Source organism: Narcine bancroftii, chromosome 3, assembly GCF_036971445.1.
Source record: "Narcine bancroftii isolate sNarBan1 chromosome 3, sNarBan1.hap1, whole genome shotgun sequence".
Taxonomy (NCBI): Eukaryota; Metazoa; Chordata; class Chondrichthyes; order Torpediniformes; family Narcinidae; genus Narcine; species Narcine bancroftii.
In genome coordinates, this window is record NC_091471.1 from 220,052,460 (window position 1) to 220,069,147 (window position 16,688).

A 16,688-nucleotide genomic window follows, 5' to 3' on the forward strand; every position below is an offset into this window, starting at 1 on the left:
TCTGGGGGGGATTGTGTGGGAGCGCACATCCTCATGGCGAATCGGCCCCGCTTGTGTCGATCGCCACGTGGTGGGGCAGCCATGGGGAAATAGTGTTGTCAGAGGTTTCTCTCTGACTCCAGCGTCCCTTCCAGCGCGCACCCTGGGCAGCGATTATGACGTCACAATGCACCAGGTGACTGAGCTCATACTGCCCTTAAAGGGGCGTGCTGAATTTGAGTAAAATCAGTCGTTAACAACCCTCAACGTGGTGGCTGTGTTTCTCCCACTGCTCACACCGCCACAGGAAAATATTTTTCTAAATTAGGGCACTCCCAGAACAATGAATCAATGAAGCTTCAAAGATTTTACACTTATCACATAGTGGATCGTTATTTGATTCATATCTATATAATTTATATGTTAACCTCGTTTAGAGGGAGGGGTTGGATTATTGGGCGGGGGTGGGGTGGAAGGTCTCTTCTCCCCCTTTTTTCAGTAGATAAACTAGGTAAAGATGAGTTTAACTGTGGATCATATCACAGAAGATGAATATACCTGAGAAATAGCAAATCCATTTTACACAAGGGAATCTTAATTATATCTTATCTATTTTCTGTTCAACATAATTTTGGCTACATTGTGAGGAACGCATTAACCGTTAACCAAAACATCGCATTCTATTATATTGAGTTACGCCTCTAATTTACAAATTTTTGTGTGATATGTAAATGATATGATTCAATTTATGTTATTAATTTAAAGGTTTTTTTTTATTAAACTCAATAAAAATATTTTAAAAAGGAAAAAAAGGATATGGGCCAAATGCAGTCAGGTGGGACCAGTATTGGTATGACATCTCAGCAAGTTGGGCCACGCTGTATTACTCTATGACAGAAATGAAAGATGAGAGGAAGGAGTTTTAAAGGGGACATGAAGGGCAAGTTTTTTATGCATTGAAAGTGGTTGATATTTGGAGCATGCTGCCATGAGTGGTGGTGGAATCTGACAAAATTATTACCTTTAAGAGGCATTTAGACAAATAGAGTAAAATCCCCACTATCCCATGTTCAAGCAACTGCAAGAATATTGCAGAAAATAAATAGATAAAAAATAGAAGTTTAAAATTGGCTTCTCCTAGCGGTCAGTTCCCAATCCACAAAAACCGTAATTTCAAGCAACTGGCAAATTCACTTATCCGGCATCTACCAGTCCCCATAGGTGCTGTTTTTTACTCTACTAGAATAAGCATGACAGAGAGGATTATGGTCTTAAGGAAAATGGGATTAGTACAGGTAGATATATATGTAGATAGGGTGGCATGGTTAGCGAAGGGGTTAGCACAATGCTATCACAGCGCCAGCAACGTGTGTTCGAATCTGGCGCTGTCTGTAAGGAGTTTGTGTGTTCTCCCTGTGTTCAAAGATGTACAGGGTTAGTAAGTTAATTGGCCGCATGGATGTATTTGGGTGGGGCGGGCTGGTGGGCCGGAAGGGCCTGTTACCGTGCTACATGTCCAAACTAAAAAAAAAATTAAATTTAAATTGTTGGCATGGATGCTTTTGAGCTGTATGAAAATTATTTATTACTCTGGTTAATGATGTAATTCCTTCCATCCAACTAAAAATTAAATAATTCAGAAACCCTCAGCAATACTGAATAAGGATTTGTTGATAGACCAACCTCAAGGAATAAGATATGAAATTATCTGTTCAGAATGTAAGTGACAACAGAAATCTCAGCAGAATAATGCCACCTTGAAGGGGTGTTGGAAGGCAAGACACCTTGTTGAACTCCAGATAACTTTTTGACGACATAATCCCACTCATGGTACAATTAAAATTAATTTCACATTCACCTCGTTTAACATGACCTGTAAAATACTGCTGTTTATTTTCATTATTCACCAATAGCCAACATTTATAACTCTGAAAATTGGAGAATTCACAAAATCGGCACAGCTGTTTAATGATGGAGTTCAAGTCTGCTTTTAATGGGATTCCCTATTTGAATATGCAGTATTAAACACGTTCCTCCATAGCTATGCTCCTTGCAGGAAGTATAATCAAACTCAAAATAAACTTTAAGAAGAGTACTTCGTGCCACAGGCATGCAGCGAGACTCAACAGTTGCAGAGAGAAAATAAAAGCTCTGCATTTTAGTTTCCAGAATTTTCAGCATTTTTCTTCCAGATTAACAGCGTTCCCTCCTTGATAATTTTGGATAATAATTTCTCTAGGCTTTTGCTACCTTGTAATATCCAATTTTTTGGTCATTTATTTCTCCTGTCTTCCACCCTCCCCAACTTTCTCTCTCTTAATATCTATTTTTCTTTCACTATCCCAAGTACTGATGAACGGTATGAAGATAAAAGATGAAACATGGAACAAAAAGCAGAACACTGGAAGAAAATCAAAAGGTAGTGACTGGTTGCAGGGCCTGAGAGGAATTTCATTAGGGGGTACAAAGTTTCTTTCTGCCCCCTTCCCTTTTCCATTAGTCATCTTGTTTTTATTCAATACCATGCCATGAGTGGTAGGCTGCAAGGCCAAAAATGTTATGGGTGAAGGGTGGAATGGAGTGCTCTGTTGATTTTCTGCATTTGAGGCCTTCTGCTCCTGTACTCCCTCCATAATAAATATATATAAATAAAATAGAAGGATCAAAGAGAAGAAAGCACATTTGTTTTCAACATCTTTGTTTATGCTACAATACAGATATGGAGTAAGAATTCACTGAAACATCCTTTTATATTCCAATGCAGACCCGAACATCAGAAGACAATTATTATTAAAAAGAAAAAAAGGTAGAATAGCTTAGTGTTACTTTTTTTTTTAAAAAAAAGCTTTCCTGGTCTTTTTTTGTGAAAAATTTTGAATCACAAAATGAAAATTAATTGTCTGGCAATATTTGATTCAATACTTAGCCTGGTCAAACCCACAAGACGTTCCAGACATTGTAGACCTTAAATAATTCTTAATCAGCTGGAGTTTGCTAAATGGCCTCCCCGCAGAAGCTACTGTTGCTAAAATTGTTAATAGTATTCTTAAGCTAACACAAGCATTTGGAAAGAGGTCACCAGGTCTTGTCCTCTGTTAACAAGTTCAACAGATCTAATGGGTTTAACTGTGCATTTTGCTCTTAGTTCTGAGGGTAAATGTTGCATTTCCTTTCCAAAATCATCTCTGTTAGAGGGTCAGCACAATGTTGCTCTGATAAAGATAAAGCTTTTCTCTTCACATCACTTTCATACACGGTGAGATATTTCCACAAGAAATCAATTTTTTCTGCCAACTGCTCAACAACATTGAAGCAGACAAATAATCCAGCTGTAACACTGTCCATCAAAATGTCAAACACACACTTTCTGAAGGAGGTCTTTCCTGGCGTTTCGTCTGTGTCGTTAATTTCCTTGTTAGCATCAGGTGTGCTGTCATCATGAGGCCTTGCCCTCGCGCCAAACTCCACTACATCTAAGGGAGAATTTTATTTCTATCTTTAAATTTGATACAACAAATTTGGCTTCATTCCACATAGATTTCCAGTTGTTTTGAAGATCAGTGGGCTCAAAAGCTGACCTCTCCAGCCTCAAACCAGTCATTTTGGCCACCCTTCTTCCCAAAGGCACATGGGTCTCTTTGGTTAGGGGTGTAGAGGCCTTGCTTTGCCCACACTTTTACACACATAAAAACACGTACCAAATTCTAATAAAATGTACTTTTATTAATCAACAATGCACAGCCACAGGCGCAAACTGCATGGTCGTCCATATTGCAGGAACGAGTTCTCAGCAAGGCATCCCGACCAGAAAAATCTACATCAGGCAGGGCCAGTACCACACTATTTTGCACCCCAGGCAAAACCTTTTATTTTACATACCTTTAAGTCTATATTCCTTTTAAGGTTACTTGGCAGCATAACCAACCCATCATGTTAGGGCAATATTTTGCTTACAGTCAGAAACAAAAAAGTCAAATTGCTCATTAAGAATGATTTATGTACGCGTCTGTAATTTTGCTTCCAACCACAGACCAATAGATTATATAATATTGGTCAGTAGATGGTAGCAAAATTACTGACCTAGAAACCTTTTGCCTGACTCTCTTTACAAGATCAATATTCTTTACCAAGGCAAAGGGTCCCCCTACCAGGGAGAGTAGCCTCCACCCTTCCCACCTGTTCTGGGCTCTTCTCCCCTTCCCCCCTGTTCTGGGCTCTTCTCCCCTTCCCCCCTGCTCTGGGCTCTTCTCCCCTTCCCCCCTGTTCTGGGCTCTTCTCCCCCTTCCCCCCTGTTCTGGGCTCTTCTCCCCTTCTCCCCTGTTCTGGGCTCTTCTCCCCTTCCCCCCTGTTCTTGGCACCCTCACCCCCTACCACCAATTTTTCCGGTATGACTTCCACTGCAGGTTTCCTCCAAAAAGTTGTAGGGGTCCTGCAGGATAAATCGTGGTGCAAGAATTGACTCCAAATTCCTGCACATTCCTTTTTAGACTGCACGTGTAGGGGCAAAATTCCTTGATTGTACCGTTACATGGCTGCAGTCTAAAAACCATAAATGATGCTTTGATTCTTTTTGCCATTAAGATGAACTAAGATGTAATTTACTGCAACATAGTCACCTACCAGCTAAACCAAAAAAAATATTTTCATAGTGTGAACTCTACAGAGAGAGCACACGAGTCAGGATTTAGCCAGGTCTCTGGACCATAGAAGCAACAACAGCAACTGCTCTGCCATCATTTTACATAACATACATAGTACAACGGTACAACACAGGGACAGGTCCTTTAGCCTGTAGTGTCTGCACTGAACATAATGTCAAAATTGTAATTACAAGTACTCCCCGACTTACGACCATAATTGGGATCAAAGAATTGATCATATCTCAAAATGGACGCAAGTCGGAATTTTGCCCCTACACGTGGAGTACCGAAGTCTTAAAGCAAATTTTTTAAAATCAAATGTTGTATTTGACAAACTATAACAGGGATGCAGAGCATGTAAGAGCCATAATGTGTGTAATTACTTTGTCAGTCAATGTCCAGGGGTCCATAAGCTGGGAATGGCCATCTTGATTCCTGTGCGCATCCATGAGTCTTCGGTTGGAGTATTGGAGTTTGGTTGGTGCATGTGCAAGAGTTAAGACAATATTGAATTCATGCCCTTAACTCTCACACATGTGCCAACTCCAATACACGAACACACCCCACATGCGCCAACCGAAGACTTGCGCATGCGTACAGGAATCAAGATGGCTGCGCCCAGCCTATGGACCCAGGTCACAAGTATGCACATTTTGGCTCTTACGTGCCCTGTAAATCTGTTATAGCTTGTTAAATGCAACATAAACTGCATTAATTTTATATTTTTTTCTTGTATATTTAAAAAAAAATTTGTTCATATGCAAGTTCAATGCAAGTCTGATAGGTCGCAAGTTGGGGAGTACACGTAATCTCTTCTGACTACACATCATTTGCATTGCCCCCATACTCATGTTTCTATCTAAAAACTGCTTTTGTAGCTGCTTCCACCTCTACCCCGGCAGCCTTTCTATGTACCTACCAGTCTCTGTGTATAAAAAAAAACTTGCCCTGCATCCTCTTTAAACATCCCCTCAGACAACTGCCTTCACCTACAACCACCTATGCAGATTCTACTTTTCCTCTGGCACCCCTGTCAATTACAATCTCTCTCCACTCCAATTCTCCTGTACCCATCTGGACTGGAGAAATTCACAGCACCCAACTAATCTATAAACTGCTGCAGCTTTGCAGAGGAAACCATGCAGTCACCAAGAGAACATGCAAATTTCAGTCCTTACTGAACACAAACAGATCCCTGGAATTGTAAGGTGGCAATGGTAATCAGATTGCCACTGTGCCACTTCTTTTGATTGCACCCAATTCTGGTGTATACTGAGCCATGTTCTCCTCAGTTCTAATCCATACCAACCCATTCTCTTCTCCCTCTGCCTTATTTTGATCATTTACTTTTGTTCACTCTCCTTTATTGCATTTGCTGCTGCTACCCTGCAATGATTGCTCTGGTATTCAGATCAGCTGGGATTAATCCATCAGACATAATTGTAAATTACCTAATAAATAAATCATGGAGGGCATTAAAGTTTCCTTCAACAGTTCTACCAACAGATAGAAAATATTAGAGGGGGAAAATTGTCAATTTGACAAGATGAGGGTTAATAGTCCAACTTTCCTTCATGTCATAATACACCTCAAATCATTCACAAGCACTCCTGCCACAAATTGTCAGTTCACTTTTATAATCCTTTATCAGCTTGATTGCTGCATTCCAATCTTAACTTGTTTCATGTCATATTTATTTTTCCAACATCGGAAGTTCTTCAAAAACACTCGGTGATTCTGGGAGACTCTCTTTTGCTTCTCTCTCTCTCTCTCTCTCTGACTGCACATCTGATTGTAAGAGGCGCTTAGGCAATTCCTTCAGGTGGCGAATCTGTTTGTCTTGCAGCAGGCAAAAAGAAATTTCATGCAATATGATACTGTTTTATTACTATGATAATAAATTGAATCTTGAACCTTGACAAATAAAATCTCATTTAGGCCAGTAAGACTGCACTGTTAAGAGCATTTACAGCAGTAATGCAACAGCCAAGGTATATGTTTCCTTTCATCTGGAATAAATGTAACAGGCCAAGTTCCAACACAAATTTTACCCAATAAATGAAACAAAAGTGACTCATTTAGTTCCTCTGCTCTTAAACCCAAATTAATTTAGACAATCAAAACAATTCAAATCATTGGAGTAAAGTGGTTAATTTCCATGAATGTAAGAAAATATTGTTATGAATGAAACTAACACAAATATGCTACAGATCAAAATACATTTGTGGTCAAAATTTCTCACACCACCAGTTCTGTGTGGGTTAAACTGACTGATTTAGCGGGTTCGTTCCCAGTAATCGCATGGTGTGAAACATCCCAATCTGGCAGGGTGATTTAAATTCAACCGGGCTCTGACACTTGGTGGGGGCAAGTGTCAGAGCCCAGCAGAGTTAACTCACTAATCACCTTCTGGCAGTGTGAAACCACAACCTGCTCTCGCACTAACCGTTCTCAGGCCAGCGGTGACCCTACTTTGTCCTGGTGAAATTCCAGGAATTCAGGACCTCCAGGGCCTTTCACACCAGGGTCCAAATTCCCAGGAATGTCCTCCTAGGCAATTTAGGGGAAGTGGGGGGTCCCGCCCCAATCTATGACACTTTACGCACTCACCGGAGTAAGTTCACCCCTCTGCCCCCAATTGGCACAATAGCTCCCTACCCTCCTCCCTCCACTGGCCGCTGACCCGCCCGCCCCGACACTTCAGTACGTCGGGACGACAGCACAATGATGGATGAATGGCCAGCTGGAACTGTTCTGGTAAATCCAGCTGCGTGCGGGATTATGGTTAATGAGGACGGCCATTCATCCCGCATTGTGCTGCCATCACGCCCCTCTGTTTCAGGAGGTAAAGCATCTTTTTATTTTAATTACCTACATGATGCAGCACGCAAGCGGTGACTTCACGAGGCTTCCCCTGCTTGGCCATTTGCCTTTTCACACTACAGGGAGAGGATGGTCCGGGAACATTTCCCTGTGGACCGGTTTAAAATTCCCGGGATGATCTTTTCACCGGAAATCTTCATTTTGCACCACGGGCTCAATGTTACCACTGGAGGCGGGACCACTCCTCCTTAAAATACCGGGCTACCGATCAACCAGGTAAATCACGGTGCAGTGGGAAAGGCTCCCTCCGAGTGCAGCATGCCCTGTAGGTTTACCCGCTTCCTAGGAGGGTTGGCAGTGTGAAAGGGGCATTCGAGCCAGGTAATGCCTCTGATGCCCTGATCCGTCTCCTGGGGGAAACTGGCCTGTTTTGTTTTTCATCGAAACCTGCTGGAAGAAAATTGACGGAGGCCAACATCTGGGCTCGAGTCCCTTCTGCAAGGCGGGTATGCTCATGCCACAGGAATAAAGATGAAGCCGAGTCCCCGGGACACCACGCCCAACCATCCCCTCCCCGTTATTACCTCTGGCCGTCTCCGTCATTGCTCCAAGCAGCCGCACTCTCCCTCGTCCTTTGTCTCTGCCACTTCCTGGATGCCGAGGTCCGGAGCTCCCTCCCTTCCCCCCGCCCACCCCCATCTGTTGCCGCCCCTCCCCTCGGGCACCGATTGGCCGACAGGCTGTCAGTCACCGCCGGGGGCCAGAGCCAGCTCTCCTTCACCTCGAGCTTCAGAGAGAAAGGGTGCCAGACACAAGCGGACCCTGGCCTCGGGTGGGGAGGTGGGTTCGAGTTGGAAGACGCCTGGGTGATCGTTGCCCCCTTGCCCTGCGATTGGCCACGTGCGCCTCGCTGGACAGCCCCGCCACTGGCATCGCAGTTCGGTGGCCGGCCACTGTCCCAGGTAAAGCTCATTGCACTGGGCCACACCGACCACGTCAGCCCCGGGCAGAGGCTATGAGAGAGAGGGGGGTGGGGAGAGCGGCGCAAAGACCCGGGCGAATCAGTGGGGAAAATTGGGGGAGACCTGCATGCCTCGGCTCTACCCGATCTCACCTTCCCTCACAACAACGCTGGCAGGGCGCATGCGCGCTGGTCCCGGATTGTCAGCGCAGCTTGAGCGCAGACGCCGACTACTGGCGCGAATGGCAGCTTCGACTGGAGTCGTGTGTGTGGGAGCGGAGGTAGGGTCCGAACAGGTGGTGGGGAGAGAAGAGGGGGCCCAGAATGGGGGAAGGGGGAAAGGAGAAGAGGGACTTAGAACAAGTGGGGAAGAGGGCCCCAGGACAAGGGGGGGCCAGGACAACGGGGGGGTGGAGGCCCCAGGACAACGGGGGGGTGGAGGCCCCAGGACAACGGGGGGGTGGAGGCCCCAGGACAACGGGGGGGTGGAGGCCCCAGGACAACGGGGGGGTGGAGGCCCCAGGACAACGGGGGGGTGGAGGCCCCAGGACAACGGGGGGGGTGGAGGCCCCAGGACAACGGGGGGGGTGGAGGCCCCAGGACAACGGGGGGGGGGTGGAGGCCCCAGGACAACGGGGGGGGGGGGGGTGGAGGCCCCAGGACAACGGGGGGGGGGGGGTGGAGGCCCCAGGACAACGGGGGGGGGGGTGGAGGCCCCAGGACAACGGGGGGGGGGTGGAGGCCCCAGGACAACGGGGGGGGGGGGGTGGAGGCCCCAGGACAACGGGGGGGGTGGAGGCCCCAGGACAACGGGGGGGGTGGAGGCCCCAGGACAACGGGGGGGGTGGAGGCCCCAGGACAACGGGGGGGTGGAGGCCCCAGGACAACGGGGGGGGTGGAGGCCCCAGGACGACAGGGGGGGGGTGGAGGCCCCAGGACGACAGGGGGGGGGTGGAGGCCCCAGGACAACGGGAGGGGGGATGGAGGCCCCAGGACAACGGGGGGGGGTGGAGGCCCCAGGACAACGGGGGGGGTGGAGGCCCCAGGACAACGGGGGGGGTGGAGGCCCCAGGACAACGGGGGGGGTGGAGGCCCCAGGACAACGGGGGGGTGGAGGCCCCAGGACAACGGGGGGGTGGAGGCCCCAGGACAACGGGGGGGTGGAGGCCCCAGGACAACGGGGGGGTGGAGGCCCCAGGACAAGGGGGTCCAGGACAACGGGGGGGGGGGGGTGGCCCCAGGACAAGGTGGGGAGTCCCAGGACAAGGTGGGGAGTCCCAGGGACAAGGGAGGGGGGATCGCCGGGACAAGGGAGGGGGGATCGCCGGGACAAGGGAGGGGGGATCGCCGGGACAAGGGAGGGGGGATCGCCGGGACAAGGGAGGGGGGATCGCCGGGACAAGGGAGGGGGGATCGCCGGGACAAGGGAGGGGGGATCGCCGGGACAAGGGAGGGGGGATCGCCGGGACAAGGGAGGGGGGATCGCCGGGACAAGGGAGGGGGGATCGCCGGGACAAGGGAGGGGGGATCGCCGGGACAAGGGAGGGGGGATCGCCGGGACAAGGGAGGGGGGATCGCCGGGACAAGGGAGGGGGGATCGCCGGGACAAGGGAGGGGGGATCGCCGGGACAAGGGAGGGGGGATCGCCGGGACAAGGGAGGGGGGATCGCCGGGACAAGGGAGGGGGGATCGCCGGGACAAGGGAGGGGGGATCGCCGGGACAAGGGAGGGGGGATCGCCGGGACAAGGGAGGGGGGATCGCCGGGACAAGGGAGGGGGGATCGCCGGGACAAGGGAGGGGGGATCGCCGGGACAAGGGAGGGGGGATCGCCGGGACAAGGGAGGGGGGATCGCCGGGACAAGGGAGGGGGGATCGCCGGGACAAGGGAGGGGGGATCGCCGGGACAAGGGAGGGGGGATCGCCGGGACAAGGGAGGGGGGATCGCCGGGACAAGGGAGGGGGGGATCGCCGGGACAAGGGAGGGGGGGATCGCCGGGACAAGGGAGGGGGGGATCGCCGGGACAAGGGAGGGGGGGATCGCCGGGACAAGGGAGGGGGGGATCGCCGGGACAAGGGAGGGGGGGATCGCCGGGACAAGGGGGGGGGGGGAGAGAGGGGGGCCCAGGACAAGGGGGGGGGGGGGAGAGAGGGGGGCCCAGGACAAGGGGGGGGGAAGAGGGGGGCCCAGGACAGGGAGGGCTGGAAGCCCTGAAGAGGGGGGCCCAGGACAGGGAGGGCTGGAAGCCCTGAAGAGGGGGGCCCAGGACAGGGAGGGCTGGAAGCCCTGAAGAGGGGGGCCCAGGACAGGGAGGGCTGGAAGCCCTGAAGAGGGGGGCCCAGGACAGGGAGGGCTGGAAGCCCTGAAGAGGGGGGCCCAGGACAGGGAGGGCTGGAAGCCCTGAAGAGGGGGCCCAGGACTGGGAGGGCTGGAAGCCCTGAAGAGGGGGGCCCAGGACAGGGAGGGCTGGAAGCCCTGAAGAGGGGGGCCCAGGACAGGGAGGGCTGGAAGCCCTGAAGAGGGGGGCCCAGGACAGGGAGGGCTGAAACAGGGGGGGTGTGGAAGCCCTGAAGAGGGGGAGCTTATTCCTTGAGGAAGGCTTCAGGATTGAAACGTCCACAATGTATCTTTACCTCCTTTGGGCTGTGCGAGACAGGCTGAGTTCTTCCAGCATTTCTGTCTGTTTTTGCTACAATCACATCATCCACAGACTTTTGTGTTTCACTCCCCCACCTCATCAGTTAACCCTGACTGACATCTGCCCTTCCTAATCTTCAATTTGTGCACCAATCTCGATGTCTCAGGGAAACATTAAGATGCAGATGCTTGATTTTCAAGGAGACAAAGAATTGCTGGTGGTGCTCAGCAGGTCAGACTGCATCCAAGGGTAGAAATGGTCTGTCATTGTTTCGGGGCTGAGCTCTTAATCAGGAATAAAATAGAATGGTGGAATTACATTTCTAAAAGGAGAATGAAGCTGAGAAAGGGCCAGAGGTGCGAGATTGTGGGACAATCTGTGGGAGATGGAGAGACAGGCAGGTATGGGTGAAAACATTAGGAAGAGGGTTAAGAACATTAGAAAGAAAATTAGAGATACAGTGGAAGTCTGTTATAACGCGATAGTTTGGGTCCAAAAAAATCACATTGTGAAAAAAGTGTTTCAATAAATTGTAGTTACAGTTGAAGTTAAAACACAAATTAAATTTTAGTAAACCGACCGTCCCCACTCCTGGCGGCAGTTGGTGGTCCTGTCGCCCAAGTCCAATGACTTATTGCATTATATCCTGATTCGTGTTTAATGTAAAGAGAAAAAAATAAATCAGAGGAGTTAGGTAAAGTGATGGAAACTGGAATCAGATGGAATTTGGGGGGGGTTAACCTAAAATTAGAAAAGTCAATATTCATGTTGTTCGGTTGAAGGCTATCCATGAGGAACCTGTGCTGTTCCTCAAGTTTCTATTTCCCTGTCTGTTCCTACTGGTGGCGGCAAGTGTGTGTTTTAGAATTCTGGTGAGATTGAATTCAAAGTGCTGAAACCGGAGCACCCGGAGGAAATCCAAGCAGATGGAGGGGGGGGGGGGTGCATATAAACTAACAGACAGCGGCGGATTTGAAGCCAGGTCACTGCTGTGATGCTAATCGTCTCACCCCATTTCAGCAATGGTACTGAAAAGTTGCACTCCAGAACTTGCTGCACCCTTGGCTACAACACTGGCATCTGCCTGACAATGTGGAAAATTACCTAAGCATGCCCTTGATCGTCAACAAAGTGAGGGAAAGGATAATTGACAGTATTAACGAGCTCTGCAAGAACCTGCTCACAGATAAATTTGGGTTCCTACTAGGGTTCTTTCTAAATTACTAAGCACCTGAACTCAATGCAACTTTTGGTTCAAACATGACAAAGCTGAATTCTAGAGGTGAAGTACCTCTTGATGTCAAGGCAGCATTTGATCAAGTATGAAATCAAGAAGCCCTGGCTAGACTGCAGTGAGTGGGATTCAGGGGTAAGCCCTTCACTGTGTAGAATCATACCTCTTACAGCATAACGTGGTTGTGGTGGTTTGAGGTCAATCATCTTCGCCATTGGGCATCTCTGCCAGAATTCCTCAGGGTAGTGCCCTTGGTGGTGGAAGCAGTTACAATTATAGCATTTGAGGGATACAGCAGAGTTTTAGTTTTAACTGGACCATATTTAACACAGACATGTGGGCTTAAGGGCCTGTTCCCGTACTGTTCTATATTAAGGAATGCATGGATGCATACCTAGGTAAGGAATTATATCCAATATATTCATAATATAAATAATATTGATGCATATCAAATTAGTTTAATTAGAAATGTGTGCTAAAGGAAAGTGGTCAAAGAAACTCAGAAAGTACTTAATTGCAGAATTAATAAATAGTGAAAGATTTAGTACTAGAATGTATAATGTGATGGTGTAGTGATGATCTTATCCATATGTTCATTAAATAATTTTATAGACTGGTTACAATGTATAGATAAAATACATTTAACATAATTGAATGGAAAGCAGTTTGTACTGGTTTACTGCCTGATGAAGGGTCCTTGAATGGAAGTCTTGACTTTTTCTCCCTCCCCATAGATGTTAATTAATCCACTGAATACTTCTAGTATTTTCTGCTTTTGCATTGAAAATGGCATTTAGCATAATTAGATGAATTTCTAAGACCTCAATGTTCAAGTCCCTTGGTTATTATTCATCAAAATATATATGGAATGTAAAGAGGGAGTAGATTCTTGCTAGTTTACTTTCATAAATGTTTAAATTTTATATTTACACATACAGCACAGTAACAGGCCATTTTGGTCCAAGAGTCTGTGCTGCCTAATTTACACCCAATTAACCTTCAGCCCTGGTACATTTGGAACAGTGGGAGGAAACTAGAGCCCCCCAGGGAAAACCCACACAGACATGGGGAGAATGTAAAAAAAACTTTACAGACAGTGTGGGTCCTCTTTCATCTTCAGTCCTCTTTCATCTTCAGTCCTCTTTCATCTTCAGTCCTCTTTCATCTTCAGTCCTCTTTCATCTTCAGTCCTCTTTCATCTTCAGTCCTCTTTCATCTTCAGTCCTCTTTCATCTTCAGTCCTCTTTCATCTTCAGTCCTCTTTCATCTTCAGTCCTCTTTCATCTTCAGTCCTCTTTCATCTTCAGTCCTCTTTCATCTTCAGTCCTCTTTCATCTTCAGTCCTCTTTCATCTTCAGTCCTCTTTCATCTTCAGTCCTCTTTCATCTTCAGTCCTCTTTCATCTTCAGTCCTCTTTCATCTTCAGTCCTCTTTCATCTTCAGTCCTCTTTCATCTTCAGTCCTCTTTCATCTTCAGTCCTCTTTCATCTTCAGTCCTCTTTCATCTTCAGTCCTCTTTCATCTTCAGTCCTCTTTCATCTTCAGTCCTCTTTCATCTTCAGTCCTCTTTCATCTTCAGTCCTCTTTCATCTTCAGTCCTCTTTCATCTTCAGTCCTCTTTCATCTTCAGTCCTCTTTCATCTTCAGTCCTCTTTCATCTTCAGTCCTCTTTCATCTTCAGTCCTCTTTCATCTTCATCTTTGGTTTCATTTTAGTGAGGTTTCTCTTTCAATTATGATATTGAAAATATCAGCATTATATACGATGACAAGGATACTGTCATGCCTTGTCTTTATCCCAATAAGGCAGGATTGATTGTGAGTGCAGTTGTTTTTAAAATTGCATTTAATTCTGATTTTTACAATTTTTCTGATTAAAGTATGAATTAAATGCAGGAAATATATGCTGCTAGAAGTGAAGTTGACAGTAAACATTTAGGCATTGTACTTCATAACAAGATCTCTACCAACATGTCTGACTATCCAATCAAAGTAATGAGACACTTTTGTGTAAACGCCTGGATGTCCAGGTTCACCACACTTTTCACCCCAGCTAACTATTCCCCACACATAAGCTTCATTTCTTTCATCAGTGCAGACCAATGGACCTCCGGAATCTCCCTTGCAGGAATCGACTGATCCATCCATTTTCCCTAGACAAGAAAAATAAAGCTTGTATATTATTACATTTTTAAAAAATAAATTCAAATATTTGATGATCCAAAGTAAATTAGCGTAATTTCATTTGTGGTGCTTAATTTTGAAATATCAGTATCAATTTAAGTTTCACTGAAGTAGATGTATTAAATTATTTGAAAATATTCACAAAAAAATACAGTAAAACCCCTGGTAACTGGCAATGATGGGAATTGGTAGATGCCAGATAAGTGAAATTTCTGTTTGCTTGAGATTACATGTTGTGTGGATTATGAATTAATGGCAATGCTAAACTTCTGTACTTTTTACCTACTTATTTTCCTCAATTTCTTTGCTAGTTGCTTCAATTCCAGATAACAGGGAAAGGGATGAATGAAAAGTGAAACCAGTTATTGTTTAATTTGATAAATTTTTTAGCTCCTGCCATGTTTTAAAATTCCATGGTTCTGCTATTTTACACATTCTCACAGAGGCATGACAGGAAATATTAAATACAAAAATGACCACATTATGGTTTAGGTCAATGTGGTTACAAATTCCTTAGCTCCTCTTTCGGAATACTTTGTAGTTGTATGATGTCCCCAGGCTGATTTGGTTCCATTGGAAGAGATCTTGCATCACAGCATGTGCGTCAAAGCACCTGCACATTTTTGTCAGGGAGAATTTGCAGATATATGTGCTGACACCTTGATGAACAGTCCTTGTGGCAGCCCAGTCCAACACACAAGATGGGTTTGAAGATTTTGTAAGTTGACAAAAAAAGCAATATTTTCTCTCTATTTCACTGAAATATGTCCATTGAGCAAGGGATGGAAGGAGGTCATTGGAATGGATGAAGTTCAAGAGACTATGTCTTGTGTTCCTTCGTTTTCCCTTTTGAAGTGTCTGATAATACACCTAACATGCATGTACACTTGTCCATGTCCCAAGAGGCTTCACTGGTACACTGCTTAATGTGAACTTCAATAGCAATTTATCATTGCAAGATATTATGAGAAAATCCCGACTCAACCGTCTGCACTGTTGGAGAAAAGTAATGAGACCAAGGAAGATTATATGAAAAAGAGCACACTATCCTTGCACTGACATCACCAAGCACCACGGCAGGCATTGGATCATAAAGGAAGATGTATACAGTTTAGAGGACTGCATGGCTCTGGTGAACTACAATGGTATAGGAAGCATTGACAGATTGATGTGGAATCACAGTTCTAGAGCATCTCTGGTCATGGAGATGAGGTGTGCTGGTACTGGATTGCAGGGAGTTGGTTCTCATTGGGAGACCACACATCAATACTGGATCAGAGGATTCTAATGATGGCAGAGATGGGGTATGAGAAAGTTGGCTCAAAATGTGATGCAGATCTCCCATTTGCTGGTGATTGTGCAAAGCTAGAAATTCTCTCAATCTAAAGATGACACAATACTGTTCATGGCAGCCATTGGATCAAGCGGGAGGTGAAATGGACACACAAATGTCTCTCTCCAAGACCTCACATGTGCAGGGGCACCAGAGGAGTACACCTACCAAACAGTACCCCATCTTTCCATGGATGCACACTACATACCATCGCTCCATAACTCCATCCCTGCCCCAGCCACTCCAGTCATGCCACCAGGCTACCAGCAGGTCAACACAATGCAGGATCAACAAAAACCCCAGTTACAACACAGCAACCAGCTCTCTGCCAGTCACAATGGAAGATCAGGCCACCGGACAGACAATCCCACTTTGTGCCCCACGTTACCCTGCTAGACATAAAAAAGAACAACATTGATATGGTGTCAATAAATCAAAAGACTGGAGCTACAGAACAATAGGCGTTTATATACAATAAAAGTTGAAGGTCATCCTGTGCTGTGACCCAGGCTTTCTGGGAAGGGGTTACGGTGTTGGAGCCTTTATACAGAGTCAAGAGGGAGGAGCCACAGGTCCAGTCAGAGCAGGTTGGAGCCAGATAAATGAGTGTACAGCAGTTCACCACACCTCTGTCTTCTGTCACCTAGCCAATTCTGAATCAATTTTAACAGGACACCTTAGATCCCATGCCTCAGCTTTCTAGACCAGTCTGCTCGCAATACATTGTCTAAAACATTACTAGAGATTTTGTATATACCATCTACCGCTTTGCTTTCATAGTTTTTGTCAGTGACATTCTCAAAAGACATAAACTGGTTAGTGAGAACACGATGCTGGAAAAAAGAGAGATACACAAAATGCAGGAGGAACTCAGCGTGTCAGGCAGCACCTATGGACG

General features: G+C 46.7%; 2 protein-coding genes and 1 long non-coding RNA gene across 8 annotated transcripts in view; 1 reads left to right on the forward strand and 2 right to left on the reverse strand.

Annotated features, from left to right (window-relative positions):
* LOC138758143 (caspase-6-like) overlaps nucleotides 1-13,496 on the reverse strand; it is a 71,411-nt gene extending 57,915 nt beyond the window's left edge. The window contains exon 1 of one of the 4 annotated variants that reach the window (XM_069926661.1): nucleotides 12,438-13,496. In XM_069926661.1, the coding sequence (XP_069782762.1) occupies nucleotides 12,438-12,489 (52 nt within the window). In that variant the 5' untranslated portion in view covers nucleotides 12,490-13,496. Of the gene's footprint in view, nucleotides 1-8,026; nucleotides 8,112-8,556; nucleotides 8,737-12,437 lie in introns of those variants that run through there. The other 3 variants (XM_069926662.1, XM_069926663.1, XM_069926665.1) reach the window with 3 other exon arrangements.
* Nucleotides 7,564-16,688, forward strand: part of LOC138758144 (uncharacterized) — a 45,541-nt gene continuing 36,416 nt past the window's right edge. The window contains exon 1 of the long non-coding RNA XR_011354169.1: nucleotides 7,564-7,718. This is a non-coding gene — a long non-coding RNA (uncharacterized lncRNA). The remainder of the gene's footprint in view (nucleotides 7,719-16,688) is intronic.
* The window catches only part of cfi (complement factor I), a 104,591-nt gene continuing 102,004 nt past the window's right edge, over nucleotides 14,102-16,688 (reverse strand). For all 3 annotated transcript variants that reach the window (XM_069926660.1, XM_069926659.1, XM_069926658.1), the window contains one exon: nucleotides 14,102-14,426. In XM_069926660.1, the coding sequence (XP_069782761.1) occupies nucleotides 14,209-14,426 (218 nt within the window). In that variant the 3' untranslated portion in view covers nucleotides 14,102-14,208. The remainder of the gene's footprint in view (nucleotides 14,427-16,688) is intronic.